The 22,703-nt window shown below is 41.8% G+C and overlaps 1 protein-coding gene across 7 annotated transcripts in view; it reads left to right on the top strand.

Moving 5' to 3' along the window:
- Positions 1 to 22,703, top strand: part of itpr1 (inositol 1,4,5-trisphosphate receptor type 1) — a 115,491-nt gene that overhangs the window by 65,018 nt on the left and 27,770 nt on the right. For 5 of the 7 annotated variants that reach the window (XM_087135275.1, XM_087135273.1, XM_087135274.1 and 2 more), the window contains 6 exons: positions 1,013 to 1,174; positions 2,273 to 2,410; positions 3,645 to 3,843; positions 4,090 to 4,355; positions 6,806 to 6,856; positions 9,866 to 10,066. In XM_087135275.1, coding sequence (XP_086991401.1) covers positions 1,013 to 1,174; positions 2,273 to 2,410; positions 3,645 to 3,843; positions 4,090 to 4,355; positions 6,806 to 6,856; positions 9,866 to 10,066 — 1,017 coding nt within the window. The remainder of the gene's footprint in view (positions 1 to 1,012; positions 1,175 to 2,272; positions 2,411 to 3,644; positions 3,844 to 4,089; positions 4,356 to 6,805; positions 6,857 to 9,865; positions 10,067 to 22,703) is intronic. The other 2 variants (XM_087135278.1, XM_087135276.1) reach the window with 1 other exon arrangement.

Here is a 22,703-nt window from a genome sequence, read left to right as displayed (position 1 = left end):
TTGCTTCCAGCTCGGACAATAAATCCAATTCCTTGATTTTCCATAACATGTTCTTTAAAAAGTTGTGTTGTGCTTTCAGTAAATGATGTGATTTAGTACTAGTGATTTTACCTGTAAGCAAATTTTTGTTCCCATTTTTGTGTGTGTGCAGTGTGAAATAGTAAGAATAGAAAAAATCCCAAAGCTATTGAAGGAGAACATTTCAAAAGAGTCTTTTTTTTGGGGGGGGATGAGATTATGGGGTCATGGTAGGATGGGGTCAGCCATAATTTTTGGCAACAACGTTCATAGGTCAAAACTTCCATAGGTCTCTCCATCCAAGTTGCAGCATTTTCACCTGTTTTTGCACTAAACCACAGTGATCCAGTTTGGTCTTGTTCCCGTGTCGGGTTCGGATTACAAGCTTGTCTTGCACGAGTATTTGACCTTTTTTTATGTCCCAAGTGTTCAGTTTGAAAGCGGATGAAGAAAGTCTGTGTTTACACGAACTGCAGTGGAAATAATTGGCCACATCCATAAATTTCAACTCATTTCTTAGGACAAAACATACATAGGAATTTGTGCAAATTGTTTCTCGCCAAGAGATTAGTATGCTGAGTTTTCCTCGCTGCCTCAGTCGAACATGTGACCAAGAATTGGGTGATGAGATGAGAAGCAAATATCAGTTGCCTCCGGCAGTGTTGATTCAAAGTGTTTAATTGGTTATCACCAAATTTGTTTTCTTTTTATTCTAGTCATGAACTTGCACTTCCAATATATCACTTTTGGAAAGAAATTTTACCAGGTGGAGATCTTGCCCTAGGAGGCCAAAGAAGCTAGGAATGCTGCAAAATGTGATTTGAATATAGACAATGGAAAAAAAACCCCAACATTGTACTGACGTTGCCACTCATAGGATTGATTCATCTGTCTAGTCCTCTTTGCACAATCTGACAGTTCATGTTTTTGTGCGAGTTGTGTCTACTTATTCTTGCCAGCCTTTTTCACTGCCATCTTGTCGCCTCGTATCCAGGGAGAGGACTTACGACAGAGCCTCCTGCTACGCTACTACGGCAAGGCTCACCTGCGCATTAAGCATGAGGGGTCGTTGCCGGGTGGCCGAGGTCAGACCAACCTCAGCAGCACAGGGCCGGGCTCTGTGGTGCTGAGCAGGGCCGAAATGACTCTGGCAGAGGTAAGGCCTAACTTCGTGCCTTTACATTGAGCCTTAAGTAAGAAGAAAGCATGGCGGTGGTAGGAGCTAGTGAAGGTTTGCGGTAGCACGATGTGAATATCTCTGTTTAGAAGATGCATGGTTTTTCGAAAGAACCGGTGGGTCGAGACTCGACATTTCGATTATCGTGCACTGACCCTCTTCAGAAAATTGCACCGCGAACCATGCCAGTGTTTGTTAGGGCCTGTAGTTGAGTCCATTGCAGTTCCTATCGCAAGTAACAGGATGAATCATGACAAAGGAATGCTTTTGTCAAAGCAAATTTGAGTAGCTTGTAACCTGGCTTTAAGACTGGATGACTTGTGATGCACTCAGCTACGGCCCCAGCATTTGCTAATGTTGCAGCATGCTTTAGTAATCTAATTGATCTTCAACTTGGCCATGACTTATAAAAAGATACCGAAATTCTTGAGGAGGGACTTTTCTTCGGTTGACGATATTTTATTGAAACAATGGGAAAAAAAGAAAAAGGACTTGAATTTAAATGTGATTTTTCTCAGCATTATTTGCTATTTCAGTGCAAAAATATTAGGGCGTTGAAGTTCATTAGTTTGCCATGGCAAGTCGAATTACTATCAGACAGCAGAGTGTAGGGATTTCGCTCCATTTTCAGAGCTTGCCAATAATACATACTGGACTCCTTGCACAGTTCTGTCCAATTGTGCAAGGACATGTCACTTTTGTGGCAGTAGGGTAGACCTTGTGTTCCCACCACAAGCAGTTGCTATACATTGTTTCCATTGCCTAACGAAATAATCTTGGTTTAGACATGCTGGATGGTGTAGGAATATCTCCTAAACACCACCAACACTAAAGTGAGTGTAGAAATGAAACCAGTGGTCAGTTTCTGCTGCGCAGTAGTCTTCTAACACTGTTGCTTGTTAGTGTGTAGATTCAGTCTTCTAGTTAGCATAAGATATGCAACGATAACATCAAACAACCCTAGCTGGCACCGAACCTTGTTGCATTCAGCTGTGACCGCATTGCCAATGCTGTACGCAGCTTATAACACTGTCAGACTGAATCCCTCGTTACCGGTGTAAATGTCTTTCTCCCAAGGTTCAATGCCAACTGGACAAGGAAGGGGCGTCATCTCTGGTGATTGACCTGGTGATCAAGAACAGCAGCAATCGAGTCTTCCTGGAGAGCGTGGAACTGGGCATTGCTCTCCTGGAAGGCGGTAACACCAACATACAGGTAGGACAGTGACGTGTGAGGGAGGAGGGGGCGGGGGAGGGGTTCTCAGCCTGCTAAATGTTTGTCTAAGCCCCTCCCCTCAGTTGGTGAGCACTTTGTGGTTCCAACATTTCTGAGAAAAACACATTTCTAGGAAATGTAGGGTTCTGGAATTGAAGAAAACAAAAGTTCGTCTAGCCTCCCCCAAGCATTCCTCAGTAAGTTGGTCATGACACAGTTTTTTACCATGCTGAACCCAACAAGGTTATGCAGGATTTCAATGGTCCCTAGGGGGTTAGGGCAGGGCACATTTAACCCCTTCATACCGGGAGGCGCCCACAGCGGCAGCTTTGTGTGAGGATTAGTGCACACCACACACACAGTCTATTCACCATGCAGCTGCTGGTTCAATGTGGGCCTGCTGCTGGACACAGCTTTGCATACTGGGTATACCACAGCCCACCAGTCATGGTCAAAAGAATCCCGGCGTGAAGGGGTTAAATTTCATTTGGTAAAGTGTTAATTGGTGCCCAAGCTCTACCAGTAATTTCGACATGTTACAAGTGGTATCTTGACAGGAATTTTTTATTTGTATATTTGTAAACACTGTCTAATCATCGTGGTCTGAGCGCTTGCGAAAAAATGAGTGTATAACGCCTAGAAATGTACATCGCTTTAGGGTAAATCATCCATTATAAAAATTAATATCTTCCTGAGGCAAAAATGACAAAGCTTGTGGTTAACCCCAGCTATTTCCAAGTGGTCCCCAGTCACACTGGTGTGTGTTCCTAATTCAAGAAGCAGTGGTTTGAGTGTAGGGTTTTTCACACCCCGATTTTATGGGCAAGTTTTGGTGACAACGAATGTCGCCATAACATAAGGGGGATTTGAACCATCTAGCCGACTGTTTAGACTCAGGCGCTGGGGCACGGTCACACTTCTGGTTCTCAATAGCCAATTTCATTGATCAGGAACGAGGGAACCATTAAATGTGAATTTAATTGTTTGAGATGCCACTGGCCATGAACGTCGCGTGAGTTGCAGACAGTGGCAAGCTCTGAATGATCAAATTTTACAAAATTTTACAAAATAGCCCAAGTGTGACTGTGTTGCACGTGTGCTTTGTTTAAGCAGTTGACCTGATTATAGTTTGCATCTGAAGTTGTCCTGTTAGGCAGTGCCTTTTCTAAATGTGTAAGTGTTCATCATCAGTAGATTGACTGTTAGGCTGTTCTTGTCGTGTGTTGCCGCTCAGAAATCCATCATCAACTGCCTAATGTCTGACAAGCACTCAGAGAAGTTCTTCAAGGTCTTCTTTGACCGCATGCGAGAGGCCCAGGCCGAGATCAAGGCCACAGTGACGGTGAACACTGGGGAAGGGATGGGAAATAAGCCCACAGAGGACGGAGTGACAAACACCAAAGACCTGGCCAACATCAGCCGCATGAGGAGGGGTAGGTGATGTCTCGTCGCTTCAACCACAATTTTTTAAGGGGGTGAAAGTAGTTATTGGGGATGTCGGTTTGACTTTGTCACAGTGGTGTTTCCTCGCCTTTCACCTCTGCGGCCTGGGTTCAAATCCACGCCCAGTGTGCATGTGGAATGGGCTTTTTTTTTTGGTGGTCACTAATGGAAGTCGTGGGTTCAGGCTTGGCAGAGCATTTGTGTTTGTTGACACATCATTTTTGTTTTGAATTCAGCTGGACGCGTTCCAAATGGCTCCATTAGCGACGAGTTGAAGGACCAGCTGGCCGATGCTGCCTTGCACACCAGCAAAGCCTTTGCGGCTGTCCGCCGGGGACGCGATGACGACCCCTCTGCCCTCATGCCGGGCTTGGAGGTGCTGGGCGGGGCCGAGAAGGCCAAGGAGGAGGAGAACAAGGCCATGAGCATGGAGATCGCCATCATGCAGCCCATCCTGCGCTTCCTGCAGCTGCTTTGCGAGAACCACAACCGGGAGCTGCAGGTGGGTGGGTGGTCACATGCCAACTTCATGGGGATGCTATGCTATGGGCCTCATAGGCCACATGTCAGTCACATGTGTGTCACATGTTAGTCCTATGCATGCTACATGCTGGTCACATGCAAACATGTCACACATTAGTCACATGCATGTCACATGTCAGTCACATGTTAGGCAGACGTGCTGTGCACTAGTACAATACTCACATTTAACATACCAGTCACATGCCTCAGGAGCAAGTTCGAGCAGCAGTCATTTTTCAACCACAAGTCGATTTTGCCTGGTACCCAAGAGATATTTAATGCACAGGTTATCATGGAAAAATTGACCAGTAGTCAATAAAATGGTTGGTGCTTGAATTTGCCCATTGAGGCCAAGTCACCCGCACGTCAACTACGTGTCAAATTTTGAACTGCACATTCGTCGTTTGTTTTGGCTTTAGTGTGGGTTGGTGAAGCATGCTGAGCAATAGGATAATTGTTATCTCATCCGGGGTACCAATCACCCTGGAAATATTCACATTCATGTCACAGAACTATGCCGAGAGACTTGTTGACATTCACATATCATGGCTGCAGTTATTCAGACTTACATAACTGACCCAGATGTACATGCATGCACATAACATGGTATGGCAGTTGATGTGATGTATAGTTACATGTGACAGATATTAGACTCCAAAGGCATACATGCACATAGGTTAGCATTCAACAATGGTTGATAAGTATTGTGCATGGTTTGAGGTCACTATCACATGTGAGCCCCATGAAATGCACATACTAATTACATATTCAGATTATGACCTGTCACGTGATTGAGTATAGCTGTGTTAGACGCAGGTAGTGCTCATTTGCCCAGTGCAACATAGACCCTGGTCCCAATCATCGTAACTCTTACCATTTGGATATCTCCGTTCTTATGCCACTGGCACTGTGGATAGGGATAGCATGTTGGAAATTGTGTTGCATCTGGACTCAAAGCAGACTGCAAAATAAGATTTTGACACTTGACTTGATGGGGCTTTAATGTGGAATGTTTGGTGGCGACACCATGTGGATGGGTCTAGCATCAGAGAAAGAGTAGTTTGAAATGGCAAAGTCGATCTAATTGAAGATGGTGCCTAAACAAGCAAGGCCAGGTTATCCAATAGGCACTGTGCCTTGGCCTGGGAAAAATGTGAGGGCCCTCCAATATGCAAAAACTCTCACAAAGTTGTAATATGCCACTTGGTAGACACTATTCTGCTGGCGGTAGAAGTCAGGGGAGGGGGCCAGTGTCCTTCCCACTTTTTTGGGGGTGGGGGGAGTGCAGTCACCCTCCAACTTTTGGTTGTGCCTATAATGGGCAGGGCGTAATGCATCTCCTGCCTGATGATCTCTCAACAGGCCTTTCCACGTTGAAAATAATTTAGTACCATTTGAATCACACGACCTTGCCATTTCTTCCTGGTCCAGTGGATCTAGGATCTGGTCCGATTGGACTTCGGGGCACTGCAAAACACTTCGAATCATAGGATAGGTTAGTGCATCAGGTACTCACAAATATGGGTTGGAAAAGGTTCAGAAGAGAATTGCTACATGCATGGCGTATGGAATGGAACAACGGACGTATCACTGTTACCCTTGTCCATGATTCTGGTCAAAGATGTTGAGATTCCTAGCATTCAGTGTTGTTGTTTTGTGGTTTGTGTATGTGTATGTGGCCACCTGTCGACAAATTTGGGAGAAAAGGGCAAATTGTGGACTATTAAATAAATCTTGGCTGAATGAATCCTTGTCAGATGAAAGTTTTTGCGTGTGTTTAATAGCTCTTCCAGAATTGGTGTTGCCGCCTTCCATGTATATAGATGAACAGCTGTTAACAAGGAGAATGTAAAACTCCAATATTAAATCACCATTTTCAAAATGGCCGTTTAACCATCTCTCCCATAAAGGAAATCCTGAAATTATTTATCTTCTTGCCTTGAATTTTCTGAAGACAAATTTGTGGATTTTCAAGTAGGTCTGACTCTTGTTTGGTGCAGTTCGCTACTTCAGAAGGTGGGGTGTAACAATATTTCCTCTTTTGTAACCTAAACAAAAATTAAAAAGCTTTGATGTATATTTACAATGGAAGTTAATTCCTCCTACATAAGGTTAGGCTGCACAGGTTTAAATGTACCCTTGCCTGCTAGTGTCAAAGGAAAGGAGGCAGAGGAAGGTTTCATTCAAGACTCAAGTTCTAGTCTCATGCACAGTTTGGATGTGGATTCTCCAAAAAAATGTGTCCCCAACAGTTTCACTTGTCCTATTTCTGATGACTTGTATTGCGTAGAAAGACCCAGCAGTAAGTATGTACCGAGTCCAGTCATTGAACTTGGTGTGGGCGGTGTATCGTCGTGCGTGTGTGTTACCTACTGATCAGCCTTCCCCAACCAAACGTTGTCCTAATTGTGTATACCCCCCCCACTGCAGAACTGGCTTCGTCAACAGCAACATGTGGTTATCAAGACTTCAGGAAGTTCGGTTTGTGAAAACTAAATACCTTTTTTACCCACCCACCTGTCTGTCGTCTATTTCAGTTGGTTGTAGCTGTAGATGCTTAGTAACTCTCCACCCCCTCAATGTACGTTGCACATGTAGTCATTTGAAGCCCCTCCCCCCCCCGACCATCTTTCAGCACATGTAGTTTTTATATGGGGTAGTCTTGTCATTGTCAACACACGTCTTTGCACTTTTTCCAGTTGGACATGGCACTACCTGTTGTAGTTGAAAGCCGGTAAAAGGGCTGCTTCATGTAGTGTTTTCTGTGCAGCGTCGTCAAGTTGATAATGGATGTCCCTACTTGCCTGGTGACTGAGAAATTAATGACAGAGGTAACCCAGTTACGTCTGACTTCATGCTGTGTCAGTACATTACTTGGAGCCACTGCTTCATCAGATAACTCATTGCATGATAACCCAAAGATTTTACTTGAAATACTCTGACATGTAGCTCCCTTTACCATCTGAAATTGTTAAGCTCGCTTCGTGATTTATTCATAATGAGATCTGTCAGTTCATAACAGTAAATATGTGATTGCTTGACAAAAACCTGCATTCAGGCATGGGTAAGGGAATGCATTGAAAGCTTGTAAGTTAAACAATGGTTCGTGCAAGTTGATGAGAGTTCATGGTGCCAGAAGGCTGTACCTCGCTTACTGCTAAGTTTGCAAGAATGGAATAGGTTTCGTACATTTTTCTTTCACCGTGCCGAAAACAAACTGTCGCCGTCGCGATCATTCTGTGCCCCTTGCACCCGCCACCACTCTGGTGAACTTCCTCACCTGTTCCACAGAGCATTCACAAACCCATGGCTTTAGTGGAGAAGAGCACCTGTAGATCAGACATCCTACTGGCTCCTCTGCAGGTCCATTGAGGGCGCTCTGGAGTTAACCTCATATGGGATATGCATCACATGACAATGTGGATGCTAACCTGTTTGTGCTAATCAAGTATTTTCTGTGCCAGGCACACTGTAGTGCTTCTTAGTCCGTTGACGTTGGTTCAATATGGTGCATTTTTGTTTATTATTTTACAAAAGTATGGTAAAGCTGCTTTTGAAGATCTACTTCATTGTGAACCCTGAAAAAGATCAAACTTTTTATATCCACAAGTGGCTGTAGACTAGCCTGTTATTTCTTGCACTGGTGAAATGTCATAGTAGGTTGCTTTATGTGTTGATTTGTGCACAATTATATTAAAGGCCTGTTCACACTTGAGGAAAAAGCAAAAGGAATTTGACATCTGGAAACTTTGCAGCTAAATTCGCATAAGCTGGAGAGTCTGTGTCTTCAGCAACTTTGCAGTGCAATTAGTGTATCTGAGATCACAGATTCGCATTTGTGTACAAACCTGCAAAGTGTGAACCATCCTATTGCATCCAGATCCACTTGTCAATACTTGTGTAATTAATTGGATTGTATTTTCACAAAAGCCCATGTTGCTTGTCCAAAACCCTGGACCTCTTGATACCGCTTGAGAAATCTTTGTGTTTGTTCTTTTCCTTACCCTGTGGAGTCTTTGGCACTAAATTTGTTGAAGCACTCACAGGGCATTCAAAGGGTTGACAGTTTAGAATCAGTTAAAGATTTCACGTCAACAAGCCTGCGTGTCATTTATATGAGGCTTCCATTTTGAGATGAGAATGCATAACTCTTAACACTGTTGAAAATGTTACTCACCAACCGTGAGTTGCACAAACCCTTTCCTTTTGTTGTACTGTGAATGTATCTCTCTGACTTCTTTGTAATTGTGGAGTGGTATATTTGTTGTAACATGTAACCCTCAGTATAGATTGTTACTTGCTTCTTCAGTTAGACCATATCTGTCAGAGTGTAACAGGTTCAGCCCCATTACTTTTGACGATGGCCTTTATAATAACCATACTCACCTACAGTTGGAACTGTGTTTAACTCTATCAGGCATTAAAGTGGATCAATTCCCTGTTTCCAAAGTCGCTTTTGGTCAACTTTTCAACTCACTTTTTTACTACTCTTTTGGGGGTCATTTGGTGAATATTATCAGATGAACTGAGTCTAGAGTCGTGTTTCTAATACTATTTTTTTATTTCTAATATTTCAATGTGACAACATTGACACTTATTTATGCTATATGTGCAATTAGTGATACCTCTGTTTTCCGTCTTATTTCTCTTTTTAATGCAATTTCCATATTTCTCAGTAATGCTCTATATTCTTTATGAAATCAACATTTAAACAAATGCTAAACTACCATTAATATTATTACTCACTATGACTCCTGTATCAACTTCAGATTGAAATATTGACTGGCTGATGTATACTTTTGGAAAGAAGTCAAATTAGAAAGACACACTCAACAAGTCCAACTCTATTAACTTTACATCAGTGGTCTAAATAAAAGGGAAATGGGACTCACTATTCCAACTTCCATCAGCCAGTATTTATAATATGTTCGTGCACTTTATGACAACAAATCTTGTATTTTCTCTATCTGGGCCCAGTTTCATGGCTGTACTTGAATGGTAAACAAATTCACTCTGACCATAGCAGAGGATTTTGCTATAGCAGCCGGCGTGTTTCACTGGTGAGCAAAGAAATATTGGTGTTGGGCGTGCACGAATCCCCAGAACTAAATGGGTCTGTGCTTAGCACGGAATTTTGGAGCTAGCTCTGAAAGAATAGAGTGTTTGTTGTAAGTGTCGAAGTCTTTGTTTGTCACTGCCATGAAATTGGGCTTTGATGTCTCAACTGTAGATGAATCTGATGTCTACGGTAATTCTGTCACTGGCCATTTGCTGTGGACCCCACCAGCTTAGTGAGAACTCCTGTGTGGAGCCACTGCTCTGTTATAGTCCCTCTGTACAAAACCCAACGCAGTGCTTTCCACTATTAAAGGGCGGGCCTTCGGAAGTGTCCTATGAAGAATCAGATGTCACCTGTTGTACTCTTCCATTAAACACTCCCCGCTAACCCTCCATGTTCTTATCTTCTGTTTCCCCCCCTCCCACACACAGAGCTACCTAAGACACCAGAACAACAAGACCAACTACAACCTGGTATGCGAGACGCTGCAGTTCCTGGACTGCATCTGTGGCAGCACCACGGGCGGCCTGGGCTTGCTTGGGCTGTACATCAACGAGAACAATGTGGCACTCATTAACCAGACCCTGGAGAGCCTGACTGAGTACTGCCAGGGGCCCTGCCATGAAAACCAGGTAACGCGCACCGCATACTTCTACATGTCATTCAGCTACTGCCAGCAATCCCTCACATACCTGTGAAAAGCAAACTCCATGACTAGCCAACAGCTTCTATAGAAGAGTGTCATCCACAGCTCAGTCATTCAGAAGTAACCCTTACCCCAACCCGTGTTTCCTCAATCTCCCAGAGGGTAGTTTTACCTCTCTGTGGCAGTTTGTCAAGCTGTCCATTTGGATTGTTAACCACATGCTGCCAGGTGCTTTTAAAAATGAAGTGTACGCCTACATGCGATTTTCAAGATTTTCAGTTTTCAGAATGCTTCAAAAATTCATCATTTCATTTAATGGACATTTTTACCCACACGAATGACTGTTTGGTGGCTACTCTCAGCTGACATGTAACCTTCATTGACTCCTGAATATTTCAGCCAGGCCTGCCGCCCTGTAAAGAGAGCCCAGAAATGTGAGGTGTTGCGTAATTTCCTTTGTCCCTAGTCAGTGCGAGTGGTATCTTTTCAAACACGACTGGATTAGCATGCAGCGGTGCTGTGTCGCTCATCAATGGGGCCCTGAAGCATTTTTGTCAGCGGTGCTAATCGGCGGGCGCGCTATGCCTGAAACAGTTGTATACTGTTTAAAAACAGTGATGGATTACCTTCAAAAAATGCAAGCCGAAAAATGATGACAATTCCCAGCAGCAGGTCTTTTGTTTCAAGTACGCTCTTTTGTTACATGGACCAGCCCTTTTGTCCCATTTTGGGCACCCCCAGCTCTGGGTATAAACTCATGGTGCTTGAAAGGGGGTCCCTGGCAGCAAGTGGTTAACAATAGTTTCTTTATAAGCCAATGTCTGAATTTAATGGATATGGCTAGAAATCATATTGGTCCCTGTGGAAGCCACAAGTCCATTTCCGGTGGACATTTCTATGGTTGGAAATTTTAATGGAGGTTAACGTTGAAAAAAAGAGGTTGAAAACAGCTTGCGTGCCAGAGAGCAAAAGCTTCGGTCTCTGTGGTGAGGTTTCAGTGGTTTCTTCATGGCACCTTTTGCACTGAATGATTTTCTTGGTACAAAGCAAATGATTGCATGGGATTAATTTTAGTTTGTCTGCCAGAATGCCTATGGTTAAAAAGCTCTGCTGGCACAATTCAGAAAGTTAAGTAGGGACACACGGAAACTCTAGTTTGTGATGTTTGAGCAGTTTACTTACATGTATTAGTTGACCTACTAACAATACATGCTCTAAAAAATCTACATTTTTACAGAAATCCATTACTTTTCTATTTACAATCATCTGTAAAGTAAGTTTTAGTTTTTGAACAGTGTTCTACTTACAAAATAATAGTTGTGACTGCAGCTGTTTTTCTTTGCAGTTTTCTTAAAACACTGTTTTTGGGGGGTTTTTTTTGCAAGCATTGACAGCTCAATCTGTGACTGCTCTAAGTGCTTGGTTTTATTTAAATATAATAGATGGCTTTATTGTTGTAGAGTTTAGTTTAGTCTTTTCCCAAAATTGTTGAAAAGAAAAACACACAAGCAGAGGCGACTTGTGTCAGTGGTTATGACAACTCAGTAGTTTTTCACTCAGCCAAAAGGTACTGTTATAGTTTACTAGTCATCTAGATCCAGTCCTGAGTTTGCCTTTTTCAGGCCTGGATCCCCAAGCCATTAGTTTGGTGATGAAGGTTTACCATTCTTTGTTTTTCTGCTCCTATCAAACTGAACTCAGCAGTGACTTCAATCTTTTTTTTGCACTGAACATGGAGAAATCATGCATGTCCTAGACTTCGCACTGCCAATCTTCATGCCGTTGAGATGGCTTCGTCCAAGATTTTGAAATATATGTGCATAAAATCATAATTTTTCTGTCAAGAAACAGCTTGGTTTCTATAAGAAAGAAGAAAAAAGTAAATTGCTGTTATGGCTTCCTAATGTGAAGTCATGCTGCCTGGCTGAGGAGCGAATTATATTTGCTCATTTTCTTTGAAACGGAAAGTGCTGTTTAAAGAATGCGTGGTACGACGCTAGGAGCGTGTGAGTCGCTCTGCGAATGTCTTTGTTCCTGAGGTAGTAGATGACCACGTTCAGCCAGCTGTTGGTCAGAAATGGTATGAGCCGCATGAGGAAAAATGCCGTTTGGTTGATGCTGTCGGGAGGGAGTACATGGCTAAGGAGCCAGCAACCAAACGGCAGGAATGTGCTCATTGACGCTGTCAAAACAATCAGGAGGAGCGTGTGCAGAGATTTGCTGTTGGATCCCGCCCTCACACCATGCCCATTCCCAGCGATGTGGTTGTCAGCCTGGATGCGTCTCGCATGATGGCGTGAAATGATGAAAAGTTGGATGTAAGTTACCAGGATCACAGTCAGAGTGCAGAGCATTGTGCAGGCACTGACCCCCCAGAAAACATAAGTGGCCAGCGAAGAAGGGGAAAAGGCACATTGAAAAAACTGGATGTGATAAACATATATCCATCTATGTACACAGGCATCAGAGATTGAGATTAGCAGGGCTATGCCCCATGAACACAACACGGCAACCCAGGCTCTCTTCACGGTTACAATAGATGAGTAGCGAAGTGCATACTCTACTGAAATGTAACGATCAACCGTGAGCAGTATCAGTGAGAGGTTGGTACTGTAAAAACATATATTTGTAGCGAACGGTTGAAGTAAACAGAGCACATCCCCTAGCACCCAGGTGCCAGATATGGTAGAAATTGTCATTGGAAGGGCCGAACATATCCCAATGCCCAGATCAGCCGCTGTTAGAGATCGCAGGAAGACCTTGGTAGTCTCCTGGATGCTGTCTACGTGTCTGAGAACGAGTAAACACAGTGGGTTCAGTGTCAGAAGGAGAATGGTGGACAGAAAGAGCAGGATGATTTGGAAAACACCATCACCGTTGACATCGCCTCCAAGGTTGGGTAAAACAGAGGTATTGTATGCTCCAAGGTCAGCATCAGTTGGAGTTGAATTCATGGTGAATCAAGGCTGAGACTTGAAAACGGTTGTGTGCTGACGCCAGTTGAGTGAAATGCCAGAGGCGGTTGGTAAAATCTGCAAAAACTCTGCTAAAGAGACTCTAGTTTAAAACCTGTCGCTGTGCCGTTGTAGCTTGTGAAATCAACTGGGTTAGTCTCTGCACAGGAGTGTTCTTAGTTACTGTGCAATTTTGCGATATGTGTTTTGTCGCAGGTTGAGATCAGCTTTTATTTTGTGTCATGTGATTTGTTCGGCATGGATTCTTTGATGCTCATTGGTTAATGAACATATCATGATAGTTGAGTGCTTGGATGACATACGTAAGTACCAGAGTCCACAAACTTTTTGAGAAAGTCAATTCAGTTTGAGTGGACCTTGACTAATTGCGTATTTATAGAACAATAAGACTTGTTAATTGTTTGCACTCGTGAAGATGAGCATCAGGTGGAATGCTCTTTTAGCTTAAGTGTGCAGGAAATTCTTGCCTCTTGCTGTTTGCTCGGCATGTTGTGCTGTTAACATCTGATTCATTAACTTAATTGGTTTTTCTAGATCACTTCACTGTGTCACAACCAAGTTGATAATGGGCCTTGCTTGATTTAAGATTCAGCTAACTTGCAGAGAAGATAATCCTGTAAGAGCTTTATCCTTTACCTTTCAGAACTAAGTACCAAGGAATTGATGATCCAGACATTAGTGCAAAGCATGTGGTTTAAAAGAAAAACCCTGTCTTGAGAGTTTCACTGTATTTACATTTAATTTCCCAGGGAATGAGTGGCAAGGTACCAGTTGGAGTTGGTAAACACAAAATGTTGGATGAATGGGTCATTAATAGTAGAGTAACTTTTAGTCGTTAACGCACCCATTCCTTGCTCTGGCTTCTGCCCATACAATGGTGTATCAACGTGCCTCATTGTTGGCCTAAGGATTTTTGACCAACACCCCCCAAAACATGTAGAATATCAAGAATTAACAAATTTCTCTCATTTTGTGCAGTTTAAATGCTTTTCTGTCCATATTTCAATTTTCCTTCTGAGAATCTATTTGGAAAGTGGAAAAAGTTTTCTTTGCATCATTGCTTAAAACTTGCATGCAACTTGTTATACAGTCTGGCTGTTTCCCACTGCTTAATTTGAACTATAGTTGATTGTCCAGGAACCATGACGGTGTCATCAAAAGGGCCATGTTTTAATGCACACACCAGGCAAGCACCACTTGACATAAAAATCAACAGGAGGTTACAGCTCACACAATGGAAATGGTGTCATGATGATGTTATCACATGATTTATTATTCAATTTTAAATATTTTCCCGTAAGGGTCCACTTGGACCTTGAATGAAATCAAATTGTTTTGAAGCGTTGCATGTGGGAATGTCATACGGGTGTCATTTGCCCACTACAATGACATCAAAATGTTGTCATCAAGTGAATTTTCAACCAACTACCGTAAACTTAGTCTGTGCTTTCTGAGGGTGAATTTGATCATTTTTGCGTCTCACATTTTTTAAACTCCGGGAAACTGACACATCCTCAATGATTCTTCACAAGTACCTTTAAAATAGTTTTTTGCGGTGGAAGGATGTTTCATCTGACAAACAAACTTGTTCAATATTAAATGTTACAGTAAATTTTTAATATCGGTTTTGCCTGTACTCTGACGGAGCAAAACTCATAACCATGCTCTGCCAGTTATAAAGGACATGATTTAGATATGGTAAACTTTCGTTTTTATATTTTGAAATACTGAGTAAGTATTTTTTTTTCAAGCATTAATAGCTCAGTCTGTGTGTACTTCTTATGCTGAGTTCTATGAAAGAAATAAATGTGTGCTTGGCCGGTTTGTGACCTTTGTTTATGATTGGCTCAGGAGAATAGATGTTTGACTTGGGCATTATCAACATCCTTTCTCTTACAACAGTCGTAAACATTAGCCAAGCACAAACTTATTCCCTTTCTTAAATACCTTTTGATTTAGAATGTCAAAACAAGTTCAGAAGTTACAAAGTTTCAACAAGTTTGCTCTACAATTTTACTTTATATTGGAAAACACCCCTGAATCCGTGTTCTAGTGTGTTCCTCTTGTAAGCAGTCATAAATAATCTGCATATGGTGATTGGCGCACACATAGGGTGTACTTTGTGAGGTGGCGCACGGCCAGCTATTGGTTTATCAACTGTTTAAGACTGATCATGTGACAGGCTCCCAACCAACAGGAAAGGCTATCAATTAAATATATTAGCAGACTTCATTATTTCGAGTTCTGAGCTTTTTTGACCGTCATTTTCACAAAATATTGAAACAAAACACATTTTGTAGTGCAAATTGATTAATAATTTGTTTAAAACGTGTATTCTTAACCACTTCCTAATCTGTTAATCAGCGGGCGCGCTATGCCCAAAACAGTGCCGGATTACCTTCGAAAAATGGAAGGTGAAAAATGATGGCAATTGCTAGCAGCAGGTCCTTTGTACCGAGTACAGTCGTTTGTTACACAGACTAGCTATTTTGTCCGAAACGGGAAACCCCAGTGTGCATATAAACACATGGTGCCCAAAACCGGGCACCCCAGAGGGAAGTGGTTAATGATTAATAGAGTTTAATTTGTAGCCAAAGGGTTAGTTTGGAGTTTGCTGGTCATACAGATCCAGTCTTACTGGAGTTTACATTATTCAAGCCTAGATCATCCAACAACGTTTTCTTTGGAGGATACATACATTCATTGAATTTCCCCTTATTCAAGCTGCAATCAGCAGTGACTTCAGTGTTTTTTATAGCTTGGTCGTACATTTTTAACATAACTGAATGGGACAAATCATGGATCTTGAAGACTTGGCCCTGTCTGTCAACCTGATAGACAGATGGCTTTGTCCAAGATGTTCAAATAGTTTAAATTCTGAGTTACTATGAAAGGAGGCAAAATGGTAGCTGCTGTTAAGGCATACAAATGTGAAGCCAAACCACTCAGCTTGCTGGAAAAATGTATGGGCTCATTCTCCTTGGAATGAAAAGTGCTGTTTGAAGAATGTATAGTATGACGTCAAGAGAGTGCGTGTCGCTCGGCGAATGTCTTTGTTCCTGAGGTAGTAGATGACCACATTCAGCCAGCTGTTGGTCAGAAGTGGCAGCAGCTGCATGAGGAGAAGTGTGATTTGATTGATACTGTCAGGAGGGAGTATATGGTGAAGGAGCCAGCAAACAAACGGCAGGACTGTGCATACCAATGTCGTCAGAGCAATGATGAGGATTGTTTGAACAGTTTTGTGGTTGGATTTCACCTGCATGTTTCTGTCCCCAGCGACTTGGTTATCAGCCTGGATGCGTCTTGCATGACGACGTGAAATGGTGAAGAGTCTGATGTAAGTCACCAGAAACACAGTCAGAATGCAGAGAAACATAATGGCACTGGCCCCGAAAACAATGTAAAGGGCCAACAAAGTATGAAAAAAGATACACTGAAAAGACTTTGCGTAATAAACAGATTTCCAGCTATGTAAACAGGCAGTGGAGAGGGCATAGATGACAGCTATGCCCCATGAACACAACACGGCAACCCAGGCTCTCTTCACGGTTACAATAGATGAGTAGCGAAGTGCATACTCTACTGAAATGTAACGATCAACTGTGAGCAGTATCAGTGAGAGGTTGGTACTGTAAAAACATATATTTGTAGTGAACGGTTGAAGTAAACAGAGCACATCCCCTAGCACCCAGGTGCCAGATACAGAAGAAATTGTCATTGGAAGAGCCGCACATATCCCAATGCCCAGATCAGCCGCTGTTAGAGATTGCAGGAAGACCTTGGTAGTCTCCGGGATGCTGTCTACGTGTCTGAGAACGAGTAAACACAGAGGGTTCAGTGTCAGAAGAAGAAGGGTGGACAGGAAGAGCAGGATGATTTGGAAAACACCATCACCGTTGACATCGCCTCCAAGGTTGGGTAAAACAGAGGCATTGTATGCTCCAAGGTCAGCATCAGTTGGAGTTGAATTCATGGTGAATCAAGGCAAATGTTTAAAAATATTTGTGTGCTAGTTTCAGTAGAGTTTCACTTAGGGAGTTGGCTCATCAAAGCCACAAAAACTCTGCCACAGAGACCACGGGTTGGAAACCTGTTGCTGCACTGTGCTTGAAATCAACTGGGTTAGTCTCTGCACAGGAGTTTGCTTAATTGGCCTACTGTCTCACAGAACGTGTTTTGCACCAACATCAGATCGGTTGTTACATTGATTCATTATTCATAGATTCTTTAATGCTCATTGGCTACGAATCATGTCCGAATAGTTGAGATCTTGGATGACTTAAGTACCAATGTACACACATTCTCTGGACAAAAATTAAAATTGGTTTGTGTGGACTTTGACTAATGGCATACTAGTACAATACAACTTGCTTTGTTCTCGTACCCATTAAGATTAGCAGTAAGTGGAAAGCTCGTTTAGCTTAAGTGTGTAGGAAAGTCTTGCCTCTTGCTGTTTACCCGGCATGGTGTGCTCTTAACATCTGATCCATTTACCTAATTGGATTTTCTAGATCAGTTTGCTGTGTAACAACCCAGTCCCTAATGAACCTCGTTTGATTTAAGATTCAGCTAACTCTCAGTCAAGAAAATCCGTATGAGTTTTTTGTTTCCTTTCAAAGCTAAGCAAGTACCTAGGAACTGATGATCCAGACAGTAGTTTGCAGAGCTGATGGCTTGCAAATTCATTCTTGAGAGTCCCCTCTTTATTCCTTTTTAATTCCCAGTGAATGAGTGGCAAGGTACCAGTTGGTACACTGCTTGTTTGTACAGCATTGCCACAATAAGAAATGTGACAAGGTCTACCCAAAGTGATTGGTGGAGTCCTTTAATGGTACAATTTCAGTCACTTTGCACCCCTTCCATTCGATTGTGTATTTGTCGGCTTCATGGATGTGTCTGCCCAAGGATTTTTGACTGACACTCCCAAGAAACATGCAGAATATCAAGTTAAAGAAATTACACCGAAATTCTTTCATTTCCTTCAGTGTATGTTCCTATTAGTATTACCATAGATATTTAAACTTTCTTACTGAAAGTCATTTGTAAAGTGAAATCAAGTTTTCTGGACATCATGACTTAAAAATTGTATGCAACTTGCAATGCAGTTTTACTGATTCCTGCTGCTTTATTGAAGCTATTATAGATGGGCTGGGAACAATGATGACATCATAAAAAAGGTCAAAGTTTAGTACAAGTACAAGGCAATTAACAGGTTTACATAAACATTAATGGGCAGGCAGAACTCACTCTCAAGATGACATGAAAATGGCATCATGATGACATATTCATGTGATTAATTATTCAAATTTTATTTTCTTGTTAAACATTAAATTTTACATTAGATTTTAAATATAGGCTTTGCCCTTACACCAACAGAGCAAAACTCATAACTAAGAGTTAACATGCTGCTTGACACAAAGTACTTTTTTAATGTAATTCAAAGCGTGCAGAGCACGCAGGGCCACAAACCGAGAATTTGCGGTTTGGCAGGTGGTTTTCGTGGCCAAGCGAGGCTGGAATTCTTTGAGTCAGAAAGAAATTCCCGTCGTCACATTTTTGCCAAGATTTCTCTCCTGCCTTCATTGACCAATTTCGATAAGTTTTTGCAAAGAGCCCAGGTGGAGACTAAAAAAAGCACACAGAAAATGCCCATTTTTGCTGATTTAATGACATAAAAGAGGGGTCAGTTCAGCTTATTGTAAATAAGAAGGTTGAAAACTATCATATGACATCAATTTAACCCTACATGGCCTATCCCCTTTAAGGACTTATGAATTCATTGTAATGGCAGACATCATTATTTCAAGTTTTTGATTTTTGTCATTTGTCACAGTCATTTCAAAAATTGTGAAACAGAAAACATTTTGTAGAGCAATTTGATCAAGTGGTTGACAACTTGTTTGAAAAGTGTATTCTTTAATGATTGTTAATGTTTGATTTGTAGCCAGAATGTACATGTATGTTTGAAGTTTGCTGGTCATGCAGAGCCAGTCCTACTGGAGTTTTACAATATTTAGGCCTAGATCATCCAACAACATTTTCTTTGATGGATATGTACATGTACTTTCTTTGAATTCCACTATTTTAACCAGAAATCAGTGATGACTTCTTTTTTTTTGTTGTTATATAGCTTGGTTGTACATTTTCAAACATAACTGAACAGGACAAATCATGGATATTGAAGACTTGGCCCTGTCTGTCAACCTGATAGACAGATGGCTTTGTCTAAGACGATCAAACAGTTTAAATTCTGAGTTATTAAGAAAGGAGGCAAAATGGTAGCTGCTGTTAAGGCATACAAGTGTGAAGCCAAACCACTCAGCTTGCTGGAAAAATGTATGGGCTCATTCTCCTTGGAATGAAAAGTGCTGTTTGAAGAAAAAGTAGTATGACGTTAAAAGAGTGCGTGTCGCTCGGCGAATGTCTTTGTTCCTGAGGTAGTAGATGACCACGTTCAGCCAGCTGTTGGTCAGAAGTGGCAATTGCTGCATGAGGAAAAAAGTGATTTGATTGATACTGTCAGGAGGGAGTACAAAGCCAAGGAGCCAGCAAACTAACGGCAGGACTGTGCATACCAATGTCGTCAGAGCAATGATGAGGATTGTTTGAACAGTTTTGTGGTTGGATTTCACCAGCAAGTGTCCGTCCCCAGCGACTTGGTTATCGGCATGGATGCGTCTTGCATGACGACGTGAAATGGTGAAGAGTCGGATGTAAGTCACCAGAAACACAGTCAGAGTGCAGAAAAATATGCCAGCACCAGCACCACTGGCAATGTTGACAGCCAGCAAAGAATTAAAAAAGATGCACTGAAAAAACTTTGCATAATAAACAGATTTCCAGCTATGTAAACAGGCAGTGGAGAGGGCATAGATGACAGCTATGCCCCATGAACACAACACGGCAACCCAGGCTCTCTTCTCGGTTACAATAGATGAGTAGCGAAGTGCATACTCTACTGAAATGTAACGATCAACCGTGAGCAGTATCAGTGAGAGGTTGGTACTGTAAAAACATATATTTGTAGTTAACGGTTGAAGTAAACAGAGCACATCCCCTAGCAGCCAGGTGCCAGATACAGCAGAAATCGTCATTGGAAGAGCTGAACATATCCCAAAGCCCAGATCAGCCGCTGTTAGAGATTGCAGGAAGACTTTGGTAGTCTCCTGGATGCTGTCTACGTGTCTGAGAACGAGTAAACACAGAGGGTTCAGTGTCAGAAGAAGAAGGGTGGACAGGAAGAGCAGGATGGTTTGGAAAACACCGTCACCGTTGACATCGCCTTCAAGGTTGGGTAAAACAGAGGCATTGTATGCTCCAAGGTCAGCATCAGTTGGAGTTGAATTCATGGTGAATCAAGGCAAATGTTTAAAAATATTTGTGTGCTAGTTTCAGTAGAGTTTCACTTAGGGAGTTGGCTCATCAAAGCCACAAAAACTCTGCCACAGAGACCACGGGTTGGAAACCTGTTGCTGCACTGTGCCTGAAATCAACTGGGTTAGTCTCTGCACAGGAGTTTGCTTAATTGGCCTACTGTCTCACAGAACGTGTTTTGCACCAACATCAGATCGGTTGTTACATTGATTCATTATTCATAGATTCTTTAATGCTCATTGGCTATGAATCATGTCCGAATAGTTGAGATCTTGGATGACTTAAGTACCAATGCACACACATTCTCTGGACAAAAATTAAAATTGGTTTGTGTGGACTTTGACTAATGGCATACTAGTACAATACAACTTGCTTTGTTCTCCTACCCATTAAGATTAGCAGTAAGTGGAAAGCTCGTTTAGCTTAAGTGTGTAGGAAAGTCTTGCCTCTTCCTGTTTACCCGGCATGGTGTGCTCTTAACATCTGATCCATTTACCTAATTGGATTTTCTAGATCAGTTTGCTGTGTAACAACCCAGTCCCTAATGAACCTCGTTTGATTTAAGATTCAGCTAACTCTCAGTCAAGAAAATCCGTATGAGTTTTTCGTTTCCTTTCAAAGCTAAGTAAGTACCTAGGAACTGATGATCCAGACAGTAGTTTGCAGAGCTGATGGCTTGCGAATTCAATCTTGAGAGTCCCCTCTTTATTCCTTTTTAATTCCCAGTGAATGAGTGGCAAGGTACCAGTTGGTACACTGCTTGTTTGTACAGCATTGCCACAATAAGAAATGTGACAAGGTCTACCCAAAGTGATTGGTGAAGTCCTTTAATGGTACAATTTCAGTCACTTTGCACCCCTTCCATTCGATTGTGTATTTGTAGGCTTCATGGATGTGTCTGCCCAAGGATTTTTGACTGACACTCCCAAGAAACATGCAGAATATCAAGTTAAAGAAATTACACCGAAATTCTTTCATTTCCTTCAGTGTATGTTCCTATTACCATAGATATTTAAACTTTCTTACTGAAAGTCATTTGTAAAGTGAAATCAAGTTTTCTTTACATCATGACTTAAAAATTGTATGCAACTTGCAATGCAATTTTACTGATTCCTGCTGCTTTATTGAAGCTATTTTAGATGGGCTGGGAACAATGATGACATCATAAAAAGGTCAAAGTTTAATACAAGTACAAGGCAATTAACAGGTTTACATAAACATTAATGGGCAGGCAGAACTCACTCTCAAAATGACATATGAAAATGGCATCATGATGACATATTCATGTGATTAATTATTCAAATTTTATTTTCTTGTTAAACATTAAATTTTACATTAGATTTTAAATGTCAGCTTTGCCCTTACACCAACAGAGCAAAACTCATAACTAAGAATTAACGTGCTGCTTGACGCAAAGTACTTCTTGGATATGGTAAACTTTTTTAAAAAGTACCTTTTTCAAGCATTGATAGCTTAATCCGTCTATACTGCTAATGCTAAGTGTTATTAAGGTAATAAATATGTGCTTGGCCTGTATTAAACGTGTGTTTAAAATCAGCTGAGGAGAATGGACGTGACTGATACCCAAGCTGTAGGCAAGGGCATTATAAGCATGCGTTTTCCTGAGCAAGGTCTGAAACGTTGGTTTAAGACTGACTAAGCACATATTTATTCCCATTCACAAATACCTTTCTGTTCAGAAAGTCAAAAGAAGTCAACATGTGATGGATTTCTACTGATATTGTTCTAAAACTTTACATTTATTTTCATTTACCCAAATATCCCCCCGTCCATTTTATGGTATATCCCTTTGGAAAGTTGTCCAATAGAATCCCATTCAATGAACTTGGCACACATGCTCCTGACCAATCAAACCCGATTAAAGTGTTTGGTACCCATGTGCCAGCACAGGATTTCCACAGCGGGCATTATCACTTCTCAGAGGGTATCATCAAATGGTATTATGTGGTGACGTGATGCATATTAACCAATAGGAATAGAAAAACTGTCTCAGATATTTATGAATAAGGACATAAATATGTGCTTTGCCGGTGTTAAAACTTCATTTTCTGATTGGCTGAGGGGAATGGATATGTGGCTTGGGCTTTATCACCGTCCTTTCTCTTAACCCCTTCGCGCCGGGAGGCGGCTAGAAATGCCGTAAAAATTGAGATCCTCAGCCCGCTTTTCAGCTATTATTCTGGGCCCACGGTTGAGCGAACATGGTGAAATAAGGCAGACCCTGGCTCTTGTGTGTAGCCAAGAAATGAA

This window comes from Acanthaster planci, linkage group LG04, assembly GCF_054643075.1.
Source record: "Acanthaster planci isolate LZ-2023a linkage group LG04, COTS_SCS, whole genome shotgun sequence".
Lineage (NCBI taxonomy): Eukaryota > Metazoa > Echinodermata > Asteroidea > Valvatida > Acanthasteridae > Acanthaster > Acanthaster planci.
This window is presented reverse-complemented; position numbering and strand designations above follow the sequence as displayed.